Source organism: Chelonoidis abingdonii, chromosome 25 (assembly GCF_003597395.2).
Source record: "Chelonoidis abingdonii isolate Lonesome George chromosome 25, CheloAbing_2.0, whole genome shotgun sequence".
NCBI classification, from domain to species: domain Eukaryota; kingdom Metazoa; phylum Chordata; order Testudines; family Testudinidae; genus Chelonoidis; species Chelonoidis abingdonii.
Genome location: NC_133793.1, coordinates 18,177,496 through 18,196,888, shown reverse-complemented (window position 1 = coordinate 18,196,888; position 19,393 = coordinate 18,177,496). Strand labels below are relative to the sequence as shown.

At 43.5% G+C, this 19,393-nt stretch overlaps 1 protein-coding gene and 1 pseudogene across 1 annotated transcript; both read left to right on the top strand.

Annotated features, from left to right (window-relative positions):
* The first annotated feature begins 7,511 nt into the window (after positions 1–7,511).
* On the top strand, positions 7,512–8,593 carry LOC142045943 (olfactory receptor 14A16-like; annotated as a pseudogene).
* Positions 8,594–17,118: 8,525 nt separating this feature from the next.
* Positions 17,119–18,033, top strand: LOC116836574 (olfactory receptor 14A16-like). The gene has a single exon (XM_032800276.1). The coding sequence runs from the start codon at positions 17,119–17,121 to the stop codon at positions 18,031–18,033; it is 915 nt and encodes a 304-aa protein (XP_032656167.1).
* Positions 18,034–19,393: the final 1,360 nt, after the last annotated feature.

Here is a 19,393-nt window from a genome sequence, read left to right as displayed (position 1 = left end):
ATGCTCTGCCAGAGCAAAGGGGTGCTGTGCCTCCCTCATTTGAGCCCCCATCTTCCCCCACCTACCAACCTTTCCCATTTATCCCCCTACCAATAACACCCTCCCCTTGTAAAAACAGTAAAGAGTCCTGTGGCACCTTATAGACTAACAGACGTATTGGAGGATGAGCTTTCGTGGGTGAATACCCACTTCGTCAGATCCGACAAAGTGTGTATTCACCCACGAAAGCTCATGCTCCAATACGTCTGTTAGTCTATAAGGTGCCACAGGACTCTTTACTGCTTTTACAGATCCAGATTAACACAGCTACCCCTCTGATACCCTCTCCTTGCTGCAGTTCCAACCCCTCTTCCCCTGTTCCCCCACTCCTCTGCCCTCAATTACCCCTCCTTGCTGCAGTTCCAACCCCTCTCAGGAAACATTTGCATGTCTAATTTGTCACCCAAAAGCTTTGATTACATTCTCCCCCACAAAAAAAAATATTGCCACCCAGGACTCAAACTATAACAACTTCCTGCCATTCAGCCCAAAACTTCTATTGTCTTAGGTGAGGGCTTTTGGTTAACTCTTTGTTAGTTATGCTAATTGAAGGGTGAGTTTACAGCCATCAGTCACAATGAGGTATGTGATTGATCTAGTCATTAGTACCACACAGTTTAACAGTCCAAGGCAGCAGAAGGAAAATGGGAGTTATGGAGGGGCTTATAACTCTGGAAATCCTTAGGCAAATGACAACAAATTTGGAACTCTAATGACACCCCATGCCCACATGAGGCACACCAAATTTCAAAGCAATCTGAGTAACCCTTCAGCTTTTAGTGCACTTACAAAAATGAGCTTCAATGAGCTACAAAACGGCAAGAAAAGAAACCCTCTAGCCCTTCTTCTGTATTGGCACAAGTGCACAGTAAAATGTACACATTTTCTTAAATTTAATTCTCAATTTGAGTCCCCCAAAGATTTAATGGGGCCATTTACTACATTGGGTAAAATTCAACAGCTTGAGACCATTTTGACCAGCATCACATGAATAGTTTGCTCTAGCTATGAGCAAAATAAACAAACCTAAAAACTTTTAACTGGGCTTGTATCTCCACAATGCTTAGCTCAAATGACCCCAAATTTAGGTCACTAACCCTACCCTGCACCCTCCTAAGGCACATTAAATATCAAAGAAATTTGACTAAGCGTATCACTTTTTTTAAAGAGAGGTGGAACTTTAAACAGAAGTCATGATGCAACCTTCACTATTGGGGTACTTCTGTGTAGTTATAATATTCATCAGTTCATTTACTGTTTGGGTACCCATCTCATAAGTTTCTATTAACCATTTTATTGGAATATTCCATGAGCATTGAGATGGGATTGTGGTGTCCAGCAATGAGAGTCTCAGATACAGGAACAAACAAAAACTAGACATCACGGCACAGATATTCAGCTCATGGCACCTGGCCGGGTTCCATAGCACTATGCCAATTTACAGCTGCTGAGGAACTGGTCTAATTGACTTCATTGGGGCTTGAGCTGATTTACACAACAGCTGTTTGGGGATCTGGAACCTTTGACTCCAAAGCAGCTAGAGGTGGTTTACAAAAACTGGGGCTCTGACCCATTCACTCCAGTGGAGCTACCCTGATTAGAACTAGCTGGGGGTCGGAACCATTGATAGCAATAGATCTAGGGCTGATTTATACCCATTGGGGATCTGGCCCTTTGTCTTTCATTCTCTGACATGAATGTCTAGTGTGAATGTAACACTTTTAACCAGTGCATTGGCAGCCAAAGGAGTCTTTTATTTTAGTGTTGTCTGCAGAAAGGAAAATGTAACTACTGAGAAAGAAAGAAAAGCTGGGACATTCTTAGCAATCAAAGCTGAAGATCAGATACCGAAAATCTCCACAACACGGAATTCCTCCAAAGTTCTGTCCCCAATGGGAATGAATTACTCTGTCACTCTTACAAGTTATACTTGTGACTAATCCCAATGCATAAAGAGCTAGGAAAGAGCAGGCTAGTTACAAACATTTTACTCTTCTTTGGTTTGGTTCATAGGCAGAGAATATGGATTGGAAACTGTATCATGGGCCAGATCCCTAGATGGTGTAAATGGATACAGCTCCATGGAAGTCAGTGACCCAGATCCCGAATGGTGTAAACAGCCCTTGATACTCTGAAGTGAATGGAATTTTACACCATCAATTTACACCAGCTCAGGACCTGGTCCTTAGTTTTTAGTGTTTGCCTCTGGGTACCTCTTAGTGACCAACTTCAAGCAGCCAGGATAGCCTGAGCTGAGGGTTCCTCTGGTGGCTGCATCCCAACAGCTGCTGGTGCAATGCAGGAGAAAAGCATCTCTGCTCGCTCAGAGGTAATTATGTGGAATTAATGAAGGAACAGGCTATTCCAGGCCAACTGAGGCTCTGGTGCCACTAGGCTCTTAGCTATTGTAGGTCACATGTCTGTTCTACTAATTTATATTTTATTTTGCCATCCTGTGGGAACTGCCTTTGTGACTCAGCCCTGCCTTGTTTTAGCCAAGAGTCCTTCCAGGGATGCTGCCATCATGTGAGATTCAGGGAAGGTGATGTTCCCCCTCTGGGGGTTAGGACTAGCTAGTACAGGTTGTCAGGGTGGTTTGCTCCAGAGGTGAGATCAGAGCTGGGCTCACAGCCCTGGAGACTGGATTCAGCTATTTACCCCCAGAACATGAACATCCTGGGCCGCGACTGTGTCTGAAGTATACTCAAGCTGGCATCAGCTCTAGAGCTGGGAGGGGCTTTCAGTCCCTGATCCCATTTAATCCATCACCTCTCACCCAAGCCTGCCCTAGGAGGGAAGAAGGGAGCACCCGTCTGTGCTAGGAACTGCAGAGAGACGCTGCAACTCAGGACATCCAGTGAAGGGGCGTGACAATAGCGTGAATACAGTGTTGGGGGCAGGGGAGAGAGAGAGAGAACCAAACAATCCTGGCAGTGAGTGGATGGATAGATAGAGAGATAGATAGATAATGACCGATGATTCTTAACACTGCAAGATCAAATGCACTGCAAATTGGGATAAAGAAGAAGGGCAAGAGCATATCTGGATACAGACTGGCTAACCTAGTGAGAAGGGCTTGAAACTAGGTTCAATGAGGGCAGGTGACCAAAGCCCACAGGTAAGTCAAAAACATGGAGACCTGGGAGAAGGGTCGGAATCTGGGGGGAGCATGGGCTGCTATAACAGAAATAAGGGAGAGACGAGACAGAACTGGGGATGAGGAATCAAATCAGTATCTTAGATGGCTGTATACTAATGGGAGAAGTATGGAGAATAAGCAGAAAGAACTCGAAATGCTAGTAAATAAACACAGCTTGACATAGTTGGCATCATGAAGACTTGGTGGGATAATACACATGACTGGAATATTGGTATAGAAGGGTACAGTTTGGTCAGGAAGGACAGGCAGTGAGAAAATGGAGGAGGGGTTGCCTTATGTATTAAAAATGTATACACTTGGACTGAGGTTGAGATAGAAATAGGAGACAGACTTGTTGAAAGTCTCTGGGTAAGGATAAAAGGGGTAAAAAACAAGAGTGATGTCATGGTAGGGGTCTACTACAGACCACCTAACCATGAAGAAGAGGTGGATGAGACTTTTTTTAAACAACTAATAAAATCATCCAAAGCATAGGACTTGGTGGTGATGAGGGACTTCAGCTACCTAGACATCTGTTGGGAAAAATAACACAGCAGAGCACAGATTATCTAACAAGTCCTTGAAATACATTGAAGACATTTTTTTATTTCAGAAAGTGGAGAAAGCTACTAGGGGAGAGACTGTTCTAGATTTGATTTAAACAAATAGGGAGGAACTAGTTGAGAATTTGAAAGTGGAATGTGGCTTGGGTGAAGGGGATCATGAAATGGTAGAGTTCATGATTCTAAGCAATGGTCGGAAGGAAAACAACACAATAAAGAATGGATTTCAGGAAGGCAGACTTTTTAGCAAACTCAGGGAGTTGGTAGGACAAATCCCATGGAAAGCAAGTCTAAGGGGAAAAACAATTGAAAACAGTTGGCATTTTTTCAGAGATATTATTAAAGGCACAAGAGCAAACTATCCCACTGCATAAAAAAGATAGGAAATATGGCAAGAGACCACCCTAGCTTAACCAGGAGATCTTCAGTGATCTAAAAATCAAAAGAGTCCTACAAAAAGTGGAAACTAGGTCAAATTACAAAGGATGAATATGAAGAAATATCCCAAGTGTGTGGGGACAAAATTAGAAAGCTCAAGGCATAAAACAAGATCAAACTAGCTGGGGACATAAAGGGTAACAAAAGAACATTCTACAAATACATTAGAAGCAAGAGGAAGACTAAGGACAGGGCAGGCCCATTACTCAGTGAGGGTGGAAAACCAATAACAGAAAATGTGGAAATGGAAGAAGTGCTTAATGACTTCTTTGTTTTAGTTTTCACCAAGAAGGTAGGTGGCGATTGAAAATCTAACATAGTGAATGCCAGTAAAAATGAGATAGGATCAGAGGCTATGATAGGGAAAGAATTATTTAAATGTGTTAGATGTCTTCAAATGACCAGGGCCTGATGAAATGCATTCTAGAATACTCAAGAAGCTGACTGAGGAGATATCTGAGCCATTAGTAATTATCTTTGAAAAGTCATGGAAGATGGGAAAGATTCCAGAAGAAGAGCAAATATAGTGCCAATCTTTAAAAAGGGAAATAAGGACAACCTAGGGAATTACAGACCAGTCAGCTTAACTTCTGTACCCAGAAAGATAATGGAACAAATACTTAAGCAATCGATTTGCAAACATCTAGAAGATAATGAGGTGATAAGAAACAGTCAGCATGGATTTGTCAAGAACAAATCATGTCAAACCAACCTGATATTTTTTTTTGACAGGGTAAAAAGCCGTTTGGACAGGAAAGAAGCAGCAGATGTTATATCTTGACTCTAGTAAGGCTTTTGATACTTTCTGGCATGACCTTCTCATAAACAAGCTAGGGATATACAACCTAGATGGGGCTACTATAAGGTGGATGCATAACTGGTGGAAAACTGTTCCCAGAGAGTAGTTATCAGTAGTTCACAGTCATGCTGGAGGGGGGTAACGAGTGGGGTCCCACAGGCATCGGTTCTGGATCTGGTTCTGTTCAATATCTTCTTCAGTGATCCAGATAATGGCATAGAGAGTACACTTGTAAAGTTTGCAGATGACACCAAGCTGGGAGGGGGTGCAAGTGTTTTGGAGGATGGGATTATAATTCAAAATGATCTGGACAGACTGGAGAAATAGTCTGATGTAAACAGGATGAAATTCAATGAGGACAAAAGCAAAGTACTCCACTTAGGAAGGCAGAATCAGTTGCACGTATACAAAATGGGAAATTACTGTCTGGAAAAGGATCTGGGGGTCATAGTGGATCACAAGCTAAATATGAGTCAACAGTGTAACAATGTTGCAAAAAAAGCAAACATCATTCCAGGATGTATTATCAGGAGTGTTGTAAGCAAGATTCGAGAAGTAATTGTCCTACTCTACTTCATGCTGATTAGGCCTCAACTAGAGTACTGTGTCCAGTTCTGGGCGGCACAGTTCAAGAAAGATGTGGACAAATTGGAGAAAGTCCAGAGAAAAGGAACAAAAATGATGAAAGGTTGAGAAAACATGACCTATGAGGGAAGATTGGGAAAAAAAATAGTTTGTTTAGTCTGGAGAAGAGAAGACTGAGAGGGGACATGATAAACAGTTTTCAAGTACATAAAAGGTTGTTATAAGGAGGAGGGAGAAAAATTGTTCATCTTAACTCTGAGGATAGGACAAGAAGCAATGAGTTTAATTTGCATCAAGGGAGCTTTAGGTTGGACCTTAGGAAAATCTTTCTGACTGACAGAGTGGTTAAACACTGGAATAAATTGCCTAGGGAGGTTGTGGAATCTCCTTCTCTGGAGATTTTTAAGAGCAGGTTAGACAAACATCTGTCAGGGATAGTCTAGATAATACTTAGTTCTGCCATGACTGCAAGGGACTGGATTAGATGACCTCTCGAGGTCCCTTCGAGTTCTTTGGTTCTATGAGTCTATGAAAGTACGTTTTCTATTTCAAATAAATATATTAGATTATTAATATACAGGGAAAATTTAATATCAGAACTATGAATTGCCATTAGAACCCTTTAAGACTTTAACTATCAAATTATGCAGACATCTAGAGATGATAAAATTTAAAAAAAAAATCATCAGAAAAAATTGACTTTTCATTGAGGTGGTGAGAACCAAACAATTTCATTCTAAAACTATTGGAAACTCAAAAATTTTAGTCATAATAAAAAAATGTTTTCATTTTTATGGCTAGCAGAGACTTTCCATGAAAATGTGTTCAACCAAAAACTCAATTTTCCTTTGAAATAAAGCAGAAATTTTCTGACTACTCCTAACTGGAAACTTAGCTTTAAGCCAGGGTGGGGAACATGAATATTGTCAAATAATATCACAATTTCCAACCCTTTTCCTCTATTGTAATTTTTTAAATGTCTTTCAAAGCTTCAGGATGATAAAGCTAAGTAAGTAGCGAAGTTGGTAGCCCACACAATATGTTTTAAACATCCTAACCAATCTAAACTGCAGCCCAGAGAGTTGAAGCCCCCAGACAAAGCTTGTCTATATTAATCCTACCCAAGGACATACAGGAGGTTGATGGAAATAGAACCCAGCTCTCCTCTTCTACCATCATAGCCTCTGTCTCACACTGTGGCCTGCTAAACAAAAATACTGTCCACACGTGCACAGAACATACCCCTAGGAAGAAACAGTCCATCCCCAAAAGAGTTTACATTAAAAGGAGACAAGGCAGAGAAATGGAGAGAGGGGACAGAGAGGCAGAAGTGACTGCCTCAGGGTCACAGTGAAGGTCAGTGGCAGAGCCAAGAGTAAAACCCAAGCCTCCTGACTGCCACTGACCCACACAGTACAGACATAAAGTCACAGAGGGAAACAATACAGCCTAGCAGTAACTGAGCAATGCTACTAGCCCATCATCACTCAGAGATGGAAATGCAGCTACGATTTGGTGCCATAAATCAATGTGTAAAGAGGCAGCTGGCTGTCTGTGTGGTGATGGGATGGAATCATTACAGAGGAGCTGCCATATGGGACTCGGATAAGTCTACACTGCCTTTCCCAGGAAAGTGGGAATCAGTCTGTGTGGGCATTTTAGTTTCATGGCCAAGTTATTGGCCTGGTGTCTGTAGCAATAGAGGCAAAACGTTGGCTAACATTGTTGGATTTGGGTTGTACTTTGTTCCATCCTCCATACTGCATTTGATCAAGCCACATATTGGGCCAGATCCTCAGATGGTGTAAACTGACCGAGCTACATTGACTTTAAGGGAGCGATGTCAATTTACACTCCTGTGATAACACAGCAGAGTAGTGCTCTGTTTGTGAGCGATGAGTAACACTAGATACTCCAGTCAATAGTAGTGACCAGTGCTGTGCACCTTTGACATTCACATCATGAGAGATTATGGAGAGGGGAATCAGGGTCACTCTCTCTCTCTCAGTATAATCCTGACCATTGCCCTTGTCTTTCCCTCCACCAGCAAGACACTATGAACTAAGAAAGAAAATGTCCAACCAAACCAACATAACTGAGTTCCTTCTCCTGGGATTCTCTGATGTTCGAGAGCTGCAGATTTTGCACTTTGTGATGTTTCTAGTGATTTATCTGGTAGCCATGATCGGGAATCTTCTCATCATCATGGCTGTAACCCTAGACACCACCTTCACAGCCCCATGTACTTCTTCCTGATGAATTTGTCCATCCTAGACCTCGGCACCATCTCTGTCACCGTCCCAAATCCATGGCTAATTCCCTTATGAACACCAGGTCCATTTCCTATTCTGGATGTGTCGCCCAAGTCTTTTTCCTCGTTTTCTTTGCTTTATCTGACTTCGCCTTACTCACTGTCATGGCATATGATCGATATGTTGCCATCTGCAAACCACTGCACTATGAGACTATAATGAACAGGAGAGCTTGTATGTCAAAATGGCAGCCAGTGCCTGGATCAGTGTAATTGTCTATTCTTCATTGCACACCAGGAACACATTTGCAATCTCCTTCTGTGGTGGTAATGAAGTGGATCAGTTCTTCTGTGAAATTCCCCAGCTACTCAAGCTCGCCTGCTCTGACATACCTTGGTGAAGTTGAGGTACTCATCTTCAGTGCATGCTTTACTCTTAAGCTGTTTTGTTCTTATAATTCTGTCTTACACTCAGATCTTCCAAACAGTGCTGAGAATCCCCACTGAGCAGGGTCGGCATAAAGCCCTTATCCACTTGCCTCCCTCACCTCATTGTGGTCTCCTTGTTTGTTTCCACTGGCAGCTTTGCATACCTGAAACCCACCTCCCGCTCTCCATCAGATCTGGATCTCATGGTGGCTGTTCTTTATTCTGTGCTGCCACCAGTGATGAATCCGATCATCTACAGCATGAGGAACAAGGAAATCAAAGCTTCCCTGAGGAAACTCACTGGGTGGAGGTTATTCAGCAAGAATAAAATGTCTATATTTCTTTTATGAACATGGATTTTATCTGTGTTTCTTTTATCCATTGATGACACTTTGTTATTGTCCCCATAAGAATATTCTGTATGGCTTTTTTTTATGCAAAATGCTGTATTTATAGTGGTAAATCCAGACTCGCTCCACTAAGTCAATGGAGTTATTCTAGGTTTATACCAATGTAAGTAAGATGTCCATTAACACGTCTCCAGTCATAGGGAAGGAGGTGGGGGTGGGTGGTTAGTGGATTATGGATTGTTGTAATAAACCATAAATCCAGTGTCTCTATTCAGTCCATTATTTTTGGCATCTAGCAACTTTATGAATTTAAGCTTCCAGGCCCATCCCTTGAAGGTCTTGTGCAAGTTTCCTTTGGGAGAAGGACTGAGCGATCAGATATAAATTTTTTTTGCAGATATAGATATGAAAAGTGTTCACCCACAGGCAATAGGACGTTTTTGTCTTTTATCATTTTCCTGTGTGAGTTCATTCAAGAGCGTAGTGATTGTTTGGTTTCACCCACGTAGTTGTTATTGGAACATTTAGCGCACTGGATGAGGCACACCACATGTTGTGATAGGCATGTGTAGGATCCATGGATCTTGACAGGTGTTTTGTGCAGGGTGCTGATCATCATAGCAGTGGAGATATGTCTGCAGGTTTTATATCTGTTGTTCTGGCAGGGTTTGGTGTCGCTTTGTGTTGGTGTGTCCTGTTCTGTGGGGAGCTTTGTTCAGAGGATGAGCTTGGAGTAGTTGGAAGGTTGTCTGAGGGCCAGAAGAGGGAGTGATGGAAAGATTTCTTTCAGGACGTGGTCCCCATTGAGTGTGGATTGTAATTGATTGATGATACCCTGTGTCGTCAACAGCCCAATTCACCTTGAGTGGTCCCTTGAAATATGCGTTAACTATTTACACTAAACAATCTGTTCCAATTTGTATTTAGATGTAACACTCTGAGTACATTTCCCAGACCTGAAGAAGAGCTCTGTGTAAGCTCAAAAACTTCTCTCTCTCTCTCCAACAGAAGTTGAGGAATAAAAGATCTTACTTCATTCATCTTGTCTCTCTAATATTTTGGAACCAACATGGCGACAACACCACTGCATAAATCAGTGTTGTGTTATTCTTGATGTTGTTGAAAGGCTTATTTAGGAGGAAGATTTTGCAATGTTTCCTGAAGACAATCAGACTCTGGATAATGAAGCCAAATTTTGATCCCATTAAAGTAACGGGAATTTAGCCACTCACTTCAAAGGTATCATGATTTGGTCGGTGGCCGGTACACATAAGGATCCAAGTGTGGGTAAAGGCAGCCTGGAGAAAATGAATGCAACAGAGATACAAGGGTGAGATTCCCATTTCAGCTAAACCAGAGCAGATGCAGAGTAGCTCCATTGACGCCACCAGTTTAATACTGACAAGGTCTTGGACCAAAGACACGGGACTAATTTCAGTAGTAATGTAAACTCTGGTGCAAGTTATTTGTCAGGGGTTATTTTGCTATAATATTGGTGTGAATGGGAAAATGCTATCACATGCACCGATCTGGTATTCCATATGCCATGCAGTGTAAATTTAGTCACATCCAAACTGAGAAAGGATCTAAGAAGTTGGCCTGTTATTAGTAATAGAATACTGTCTTTTTGCATGGTTGTGTACACTGCATATATGACAGGCAAAGGCAGAGTCTGAAATTAGATAGACAGAGAGAGAGAGGACCATTCTTTGTCCTAACACATAATCTAAATGTGTCATAATGATAGATTTCTATTTGATTGTGAATTGTTAGATAGATAGATAACTAATAGTTTATGCAAATTATTGAGACTCATTTCCTACTCAAGACTATGCCCAGATCCTGATTTTATTATCAAAAATAATGATTAAACAATATTTACCAAAGAATTTCTCTCACAATACCTTACTCCACAGCTCAGCTACAAACAGTTCATCCTAAGTACTTGGTGTTTGAACTTTCAGCTGTTTCAACTGGATACATTTTTAACATGCTCTGTTTCCCTTCCCTGAGTGGATCAGTTCATAGAATCATAGAATATCAGGGTTGGAAGGGACCTCAGGAGGTATCATCTAGTCCAACCCCTGCTCAAAAGCAGGACCAATCCCAACTAAATCGTCCCAGCCAGGGCTTTGTCAAGCCTGACCTTAATAACCTCTAAGGAAGGAGATTCCACCACCTCCCTAGGTAACCCATTCCAGTCCTTCACCCCCTTCTAATGAAAAAGTTTTCCTAATATCCAACCTACCTCTCCCCACTGCAACTTAAGACCATTGCTCCTTGTTCTGTCATCTGCTACCACTGAGAACAGATCCATTCTCTATGGAACCCCCTTTCAGGTAGTTGAAAAGCAGCTGTCAACCCCTCTCTTCTCTTCTGCAGACTAAACAATCCCAGTTCCTTCAGCCTCTTCTCATAAGTCATCCTCTCCAGCCATCTACCAATGTGATATATGCCATCATGTGCCAGCAATGCCCCTCTGCCATGTACATTGGCCAAACCTGACAGTCTCTACGCAAAGAATAAATGGACACAAATCTGACATCAGGAATCATAACATTCAAAAACCAGTAGGAGACACTTCAACCTCTCTGGTCACTCAATAACAGACTTAAAGGTGGCAATTTTGCAAAGAAAAGCTTACAAAAACAGACTCCGACAGAAATGCTGAACTTGAATTAATATTCAAACTAGATACCATCAACTATATTTAAATAGAGACTGGGAATGGCTGAGCCATTACACACTTGAATCTATTTCCCTATGTTAAGTATTCTCACACCTTTTGTCAAACTGTCTCAAATGGGCTCTTGATTATCACTACATTTTTTTTTTCTCCTGTTGATAATAGCTCATCTTAATTAATTAGCCTTTTAGAGTGGGTAGGGCAACTGCCACCTTTTCATGTTCTCTGTATGTATCTAGTTAGTCCTTTAAGGCCAATTGGGCTGGGCTACAAAAGTTAGCAGGGAGGTTCGCAAACTAAGATACATAACTTCAGCTACGCTATATTCATGTAGCTGAAGTCAAAGTATCTTAGTTCGACTTACCTGGCCACTATTCTCACACTGGTAAGTCGACTCCCGTGGCTCCCCACCGACTCCGCTTACTCTTCCTGCCAAGATGGAGTACAGGCATTGATTCAGGGATCGATTTATCATGTACAGACTGAGATGCGATAAATCGATCCCAATACATCAAACACTACCCCAATCTGGCAGGTAGTATAGACATACCTAAGGTGCCACATGTACTCCTGTTCTTTTTGCAGATACAGACTAACACAGCTGTTACTCTGAAACTAATCATTTTGTTGACCTCTTCTGAACTCTTTCCAAATCCTTCTTATAGTGTGGGCCAAAACTGGGCACAGTACTCCAGATGAGGCCTCACCAATGCAGAATAGAGGGGAATGATCACTCATCTCTGAATCTGCCAACAATGCTTCTACTTATATGAAAGGAATGTGTTATAAGTGGGATTTGAACCCAGCTCTCCATAGAAAGACCAGAACAGATGATAGGTGGAAAGACAGAGTCTTAGACCACTCAACCATCCTGACATTAATCATGCTATGCAGGTTCCTTGAAAAGGAAGGGACAACTCCTCAGCTGGTGTAAATTGTTATATCTCCATTGAAGTCAACAGAGCTCTGAGAATTTACACAACCTGAGGATCTATTCAGAACACTCATGTTTGTGAATTTGAATCTCCCCTCCATTGAATATTCTGCACTAAGACCCTGATCCAGCAAACCACTTCAAGGCATGCTTAACTTTAAATGCATGTGCAGTCCCATTGAAAATTGGAAGTAAATCTCATGCTTGTGTTTTGTTGGATTGAGGATAGGGCCAACTGGTGTCAGACTTGCCACTGCCTCAGTTTCTCCCCTTTCCCAATTAAACAAACTGCTACAATTGGTGCATTTAGATTTATCTCTGCTTCTGGGATCTGGTTATTGACATAAAATAAAAGTTTATCTCAAAGCCAGTCTCCCCAGGCTGCTTTCTCCAGGCTCACCAGGCCATTACACTCCTCCTGGGCTCCTAATTCCCTCTGTGGATTCTGTCCCTGCCCTGCACTACAGGTCACTCCAGCCAATCCTCCCCTCTGGAGAGCTTCTTCCCAAGTCCTCTCTGACCCTGGGTCCCCTCTGGGACCCCTTCAGGAGACTCTCTGTGCCCTGAAATTCTTCTAGTTTTTACCCTTGGATCAGAGCATCAGGTCCAGCTCTTTCTGCTCCTCAGGCCCATTCCAGACTCTGGGTTTCTCCAGAGAGACCTCCACTGGGTCTGTACTACACACTGGTCCTCCTTGCTCTGATAGATCAGGCTCCCTCCTGTGATTCCTGGTCACCCAACCCAGCCACAGCCCCAAACTCAAACCTGTCACCTGGGATTGAATAACAGGGCGAAAGTGTGGATGAGCAGAGAGGGACAAACACTGACAAGGGCTTGCTCTGAGAAAGGATGTAGTGCCACTGTCCACATTATCAGTGCTATGGGGTATTATCAGGAGGCGCTCTCTGTCAATAAATAACTACAGAGTCATTGGAGCAGGGGACTGGACCCTGGGTCTGCTACCTCCTAGGGGATTGTACTAACCACCAGGCTAGAGAGTCACTCTGGTGCTGCTTTTCTCTCTGTCCCAATGACGTCTTTATCCAAGATAGAACAGGGAAAATTGAGGGCACCTATCTCAGAATATCCTACTGCCCAGTGGTTAGAGGCTTCACCTGGGAGGAGGTACATCCCTCTTCATATCACCAAGTCCCTTTTCCTCATCAGGCAGAGAAGAGATTTGAACCAGTGGTAGTAGAGGATTGGACTTGCAACCCCATCATATAATCTCCACCATAAACTGACCCATCCCCATGTTAATCTTTTTGGGTTGTTTGCTCTAAGGGCTGTTCCTGACCCTCCCTCCTCTAATGGAGACAAATCTTCTCTGCATTTCCAGTCTAAATTTACTCATGGGCAGTTTATCATCATTTGTTCTTATGCCAACATTCTCCTTTAGCATCAACAGCTCTTCTCCATCCCTGGTGTTTACCACCCTGATCTATTTACAGAGAGTGATCGTATCCCCTCTCAGCTGGTGTTTTGCTAGGCTACACAAGCCAAACTCGTCTTGTCTAAACTAAGGGCTAGCATTGTAATTTCCAGCTTACATATTTGCACTAGCTTGATGAGCGCTAGCACAAGTACAAATAGCTGTGTATCTGTGGGGCCAGAGACACAACTACAAACCCACCTGTGCCCTGCGGGAACGTATTCATCAGGGCTCAGCTGTGCCTTCACTGCCACTGCCCATGCTATGGTGACTACACTGCAGTTGTTACTCACACTAGCTCTCATTGAGCTACTGCGAGTGTGTGTATCCAAGCTGGGAATCACATCCCTAGCTCAGAGTGCAGGCAGTGCCTCATTCTCCTCTCCTAAAATAGCTCTCCATTGTTGCAATAGCAGGACCATCATTCCTAAGATTGTTCGATTTGTGTTGTGACTCGTTCCATATNTCTCACTATATATTCCATTCTATACATCCGATGAAGTGGGCTGTAGTCCACGAAAGGTTATGCTCAAATAGAGTGACCAGACAGCAAATGTGAAAAATCGGGACAGGGGTTGGGGGATAATAGGATCCTATATAACAAAAATACCCCAAAATCGGGACTGTCCCTATAAAATCGGGACATCTGGTCACCTTATGCTCAAATAAATTTGTTAGTCTCTAAGGCCTGGGCTACACTAGCAGCGGGGGGGAGGGTAAACTAAGATACACAACTTCAGCTACGCTATTCACATAGCTGAAGTCAAAGTAACTTAGTTCGAATTACCTGGCCATTCTCACAGCGGTGAGTTGACTCCCGCGGCTCCCCTATCGACTCCGCTTATTCCTCCCACCGAGGTGGAGTACGGGCATTGATTCAGGGATCGATTTTTCACGTCCAGATGAGATGCAATAAATTGATCCCTGATACATCAAACACTACCCACCAATCCAGCAGGTAGTATAGACATACCCTAAGGTGCCACATGTACTCATGTTCTTTTTGCAGATACAGACTAACACAGCTGTTACTCTGAAACTAATCATTTTTGTTGCCCCTTTTGGACTCTTTCCAAATCCTTCTTGTAGTGTGGGGCCCAAAACTGGTCACAGTACTCCAGATGAGGCCTCACAAATGCAGAATAGAGGAGAATGATCACATGCCTTGATCTGCTGGCAATGCTCCTACTTATATAAAAACTGTAAGTGTCAGGAGTGGGATCTGAACCCACATCTCCATAGATAAACCAGATCAGACCACCCAATTGTGGGAAAGACACAGTCTTAGACCACTCAGCCATCCTGACATTGATTTTCCTGTTCAGGTTCCTTAAAAAGGAAGGGACAAATCCTCAGCTAGTGTAAATTGTTATAGCTCCATTGAAGTCAACAGAGCTCTGAGAATTTACACAACCTGAGGATCTATTCAGAAAACTCATGGTTGGAATTCAAAACTCCCCTCCATGTAATATTTTGCACTAAGGCCCTAATCCAGCAAACCACTTCAGGACATGCTTAACTTTAAATACATATGTAGTCCCATTGAAAACTGGAAGTTAATCTCCTGCTTAGGTGTTTTGTTGGATTAGGAATAGGGCCAACTGGTGTCAGACTTGCCACCGCCTTAGTTTCTCCTCTTTCCCAATTAAATAAACTGCTACAATTAGTGCATGTAAATTATCTCTGCTTCTGGGGTCTGGTTATTGACATAAAATAAATGTTTATCTCAAAGCCAGTCTCTCTGGACTGCATTCTTAGACTCACCAGGCCATTACACTCCTCCTGGGCTCCTAATTCCTCTGCTGGTTCTGTTCCTGCCCTGCAGTACAGGTCACTCCAGCCAATCTTCCCCTCTGGCTGCTATGGAGAGCTTTCTTCTCAAGTCTTGCTGACCCTGGGTCCCCTCTGGTCCCCTTCAGGAGACTCCCTGTGCCCTGAAATTCCTTCTAGTCTTTACCCTTGGATTACAGCATCAGGTCCAGCTCTCTCTCTGCTCCTCAGGCCCACTCCAGACTCTGGGCTTCTCCAGAGAGACCTCTGCTGGGTCTGTCCTACCCACTGGTCCCTGTTGCTCTGATAGATCAGGCTCCCTCCTGTGATTCCTGGTCACCTGACCCAGCCACAGCCCCAAACTCAAACCTGTCACTGGGAAATAAACAGGGCAAAGGTGTGGATTAGCAGACAAGAGACAAAACTTGCTCTGAGAAAGGATGTAGTGCCACTGTCCACGTTATCAGTGCTATGGGGTATTATTAGTAGGGGCTTCCTGTCAATAAATAACTACAGAGTCTTTGGAGCAGGGGACTGGACCCTGGGTCTGCCATCTCCCAGAGGGATTGCACTAACCACCAGGCTAGAGAGTCACTCTGTTGCTTCTTTTCTCTCTTATCCCAATGACATCTTTATCCAAGATGGAACAGGTTAAAATGAGGGCACTCATCTCAGAATATCCTACAGCCCAGTGATTAGAGGACTCACCTGGGGAATGGCAGACCCCTCTTCATATCACCAAGTCCCTTTCCTTATCAGGCAGAGGAGGGATTTGGACCAGTGCTACTAGAGGATCAGACTTACAACCCCATCATATAATCTCTGATCATAAACTGACCCATCCCCATGTTAATCTAGTTGGGTTGTTTGCTCCAAGGCTGTTCCTGGCCTCCCTCCTCTGACAGAGACAAACCTTCTCTGCATTTCCAGTCTAAATTATCATGGCCAGTTTTCATCATTTTTTCTTATGCAAACATTCTCCTTTAGCATCAACAGCTCTTCTCCATCCCTGGTGTTTACCACCCTGATCTATTTACAGAGAGTGATCGTATCCCTTCTCAGCTGGTGTTTGCAGGCTACACAAACCAAACTCATCTTCTCTAAACTAAGAGGGCTAGCATTGTAATTTCCAGCTTACATATTTGCACTAGCTTGATGAGCGCTAGCACAAGTACAAATAGCTGTGTATCTGTGGGGCCAGAGACACAACTACAAACCCACCTGTGCCCTGCGGGAACGTACTCATCAGGGCTCAGCTGTGCCTTCACTGCCACTGCCCATGCTATGGTGACTACACTGCAGTTGTTACTCACACTAGCTCTCATTGAGCTACTGCGAGTGTGTGTATCCAAGCTGGGAATCACATCCCTAGCTCAGAGTGCAGGCAGTGCCTCATTCTCCTCTCCTAAAATAGCTCTCCATTGTTGCAATAGCAGGACCATCATTCCTAAGATTGTTCGATTTGTGTTGTGACTCGTTCCATATTTACACAGTTTTTTATCGAGCCGCATCTTGGATGCATAGTCAGATGGTGGAAATGGAGCCATCCTTTGACTGTAAGGGAGCTATACCAATTTAGACTGGTGTGATAATGCACCTGACTGTTGGTGTGATTGTAAGAGACGAAGAGGCAGAAGTGCTCTATCTTGACATTGCCCTTGCCCATCCCTCCACAGGCAGCACACGATGTCCTGAGAAGGAAAATGTCCAACCAAACTACCATGACTGAATTCCTTCTCCTGAGCTTCTCTGATGCTCAAGAGCTGCAGATTTTACACTTTGTGGTGTTTCTAGGGATTTTCCTGGCAGCCCTGAAGGGGAACCTCCTCATTATTACAACTATAGCCCTGGACCACCATCTTCACACCCCCATGTACTTCTTCTTGATGAATTTGTCCATGATAGACCTTGGATTCATCTCCATCACTGTCCCCAAGTCCATGGCCAATTCCCTATTGAACAGCAGATTGATTTCTTATTCTGGGTGCATTGACCAAGTCTTTCTCTTCATTTTCTTTGCTGCAGTTGACCTTGGTTTTCTCACCATCATGGCATATGACCACTATGTTGCCATCTGCAAACCACTACACTATGAGTCTCTGATGAACAGGAGAGCTTGTATTGAAATGGCAGCCAGTGCTTTGATCAGTGGTATTTTCTGCTCTGCACTGCACACTGGGAACATATTTGCATTAACCTTCTGTGGAGGCAACATGGTGGATCAATTCTTCTGTGAAATCCCACAGCTATTCAAGCTCACTTGCTCTGACTCATATCTCAATGAAGTTGGGGTTATTGTCTTTTTTGCATGTTTAAATATAAGCTGCTTTGTTTTAATAATTGTGTCATATGTTCAGATCTTCACCACGGTGCTGAAAATCCCCTCAGAGTGGGGCTGGCATAAAGCCATCTCCACCTGCCTCCCTCACCTCATTGTGGTCTTCTTGTTTGTTTGCACTGGGACCTTTGCCTATGTGAAGCCCCCCTCCATCTGTCTATCAGGTCTGGATATTGTAGTTGGTGTGCTCTATTCCGTGGTGCCACCGGTCATGAATCCAATCATCTACAGCTTGGGGAACAAGGAAATTAAAGGTGCTCTGAGGAAACTGACTCGGTGAACATTATTAACCAAGAATAAAATTTCCAGATTTTTCCCACGACCATGACTTCATTCTCTGTGTCTTTACAGATAGAATTATTGTCTCCACAGTAATGTGTTGTGCAATCTCTTTATGTAAAATAATGTATTCAGAGTGGTAATCATCCGAACTCAGTTAACTAAAGTGAATAGAGTTACTTTAGGCTTACACCAGTGTAAATTAGATAAGATCTATCTACCTGTCTATCTGTCTATCGCAACAAACCAAAACAAAACTATAGTTAACACAAAGTTAAGATTGTCCCCTGGAGCTGGCAGTAACTAGTGGTAATCATCTGCTTGCACACTAGCAGCATTGACTGTGTCTGCTGCTGCTGTATTGAATGGTAAAGGCAGATATTGGCACACACACAGTAGGGAAATAGGGGTTGTCTGCCATACCTGTTCTGCCTCTGCCCCTATTTCCCCCCAATCCCCTGTCATTCACTATCACGTCCCCCTTCGCAGTGCCCCATCCATCCCCTCTAAGATGCAAACTTCAGCAATTTCAAAAGAGAACATATCAGGAAGGATGCAGGCTCATGCTCACTCGTTGTGGTCGCTCAACCCCTGTGGTAAGCATCTGTCTCAAATCTGGACCTTAGCGTCCAAAACTGGGTGCTTACTATGAACTCCCCAAGCTTTTACCAGCTTGGGTCTTATCTCGCTGCCACCATCTGAAGTTTTCCAGGGTTTGGCCCCCTCTTGGGTCCCCAACCTTCCTTGGGGAACCCCTCTCTGGTCTCCCAACTTGCCCTGGAGAGACCCCCAAGACCCAGAGTCTGAGCCTTACGCAAGGGAAATACCTTCCTTCCCTCCCCTCCCTATCAGCCGTCCTCTCTGAGCAACCTGAGGGAGTTGATGTAATCTCTTTACATCATAATACCAAGAAAACCTGTCTCCTTTCTTACTAAGATGCAAACTTCAGCAATTTCAAAAGAGAACATATCAGGAAGGATGCAGGCTCATGCTCACTCGTTGTGGTCGCTCAACCCCTGTGGTAAGCATCTGTCTCAAATCTGGACCTTAGCGTCCAAAACTGGGTGCTTACTATGAACTCCCCCAAGCTTTTACCAGCTTGGGTCTTATCTCGCTGCCACCATCTGAAAGTTTTCCAGGGTTTGGCCCCCTCTTGGGTTCCCCAAACCTTTCCTTGGGGAACCCCTCTCTGTCTCCCCAACTTCCCTGGAGAGACCCCCAAGACCCAGAGTCTGAGCCTTACGGCAAGGGAAATACCTTCCTTCCCTCCCCTCCCTATCAGCCGTCCTCTCTGAGCAACCTGAGGGAGTTGATGTAATCTCTTTACATCATAATACCAAGAAAACCTGTCTCCTTTCTTA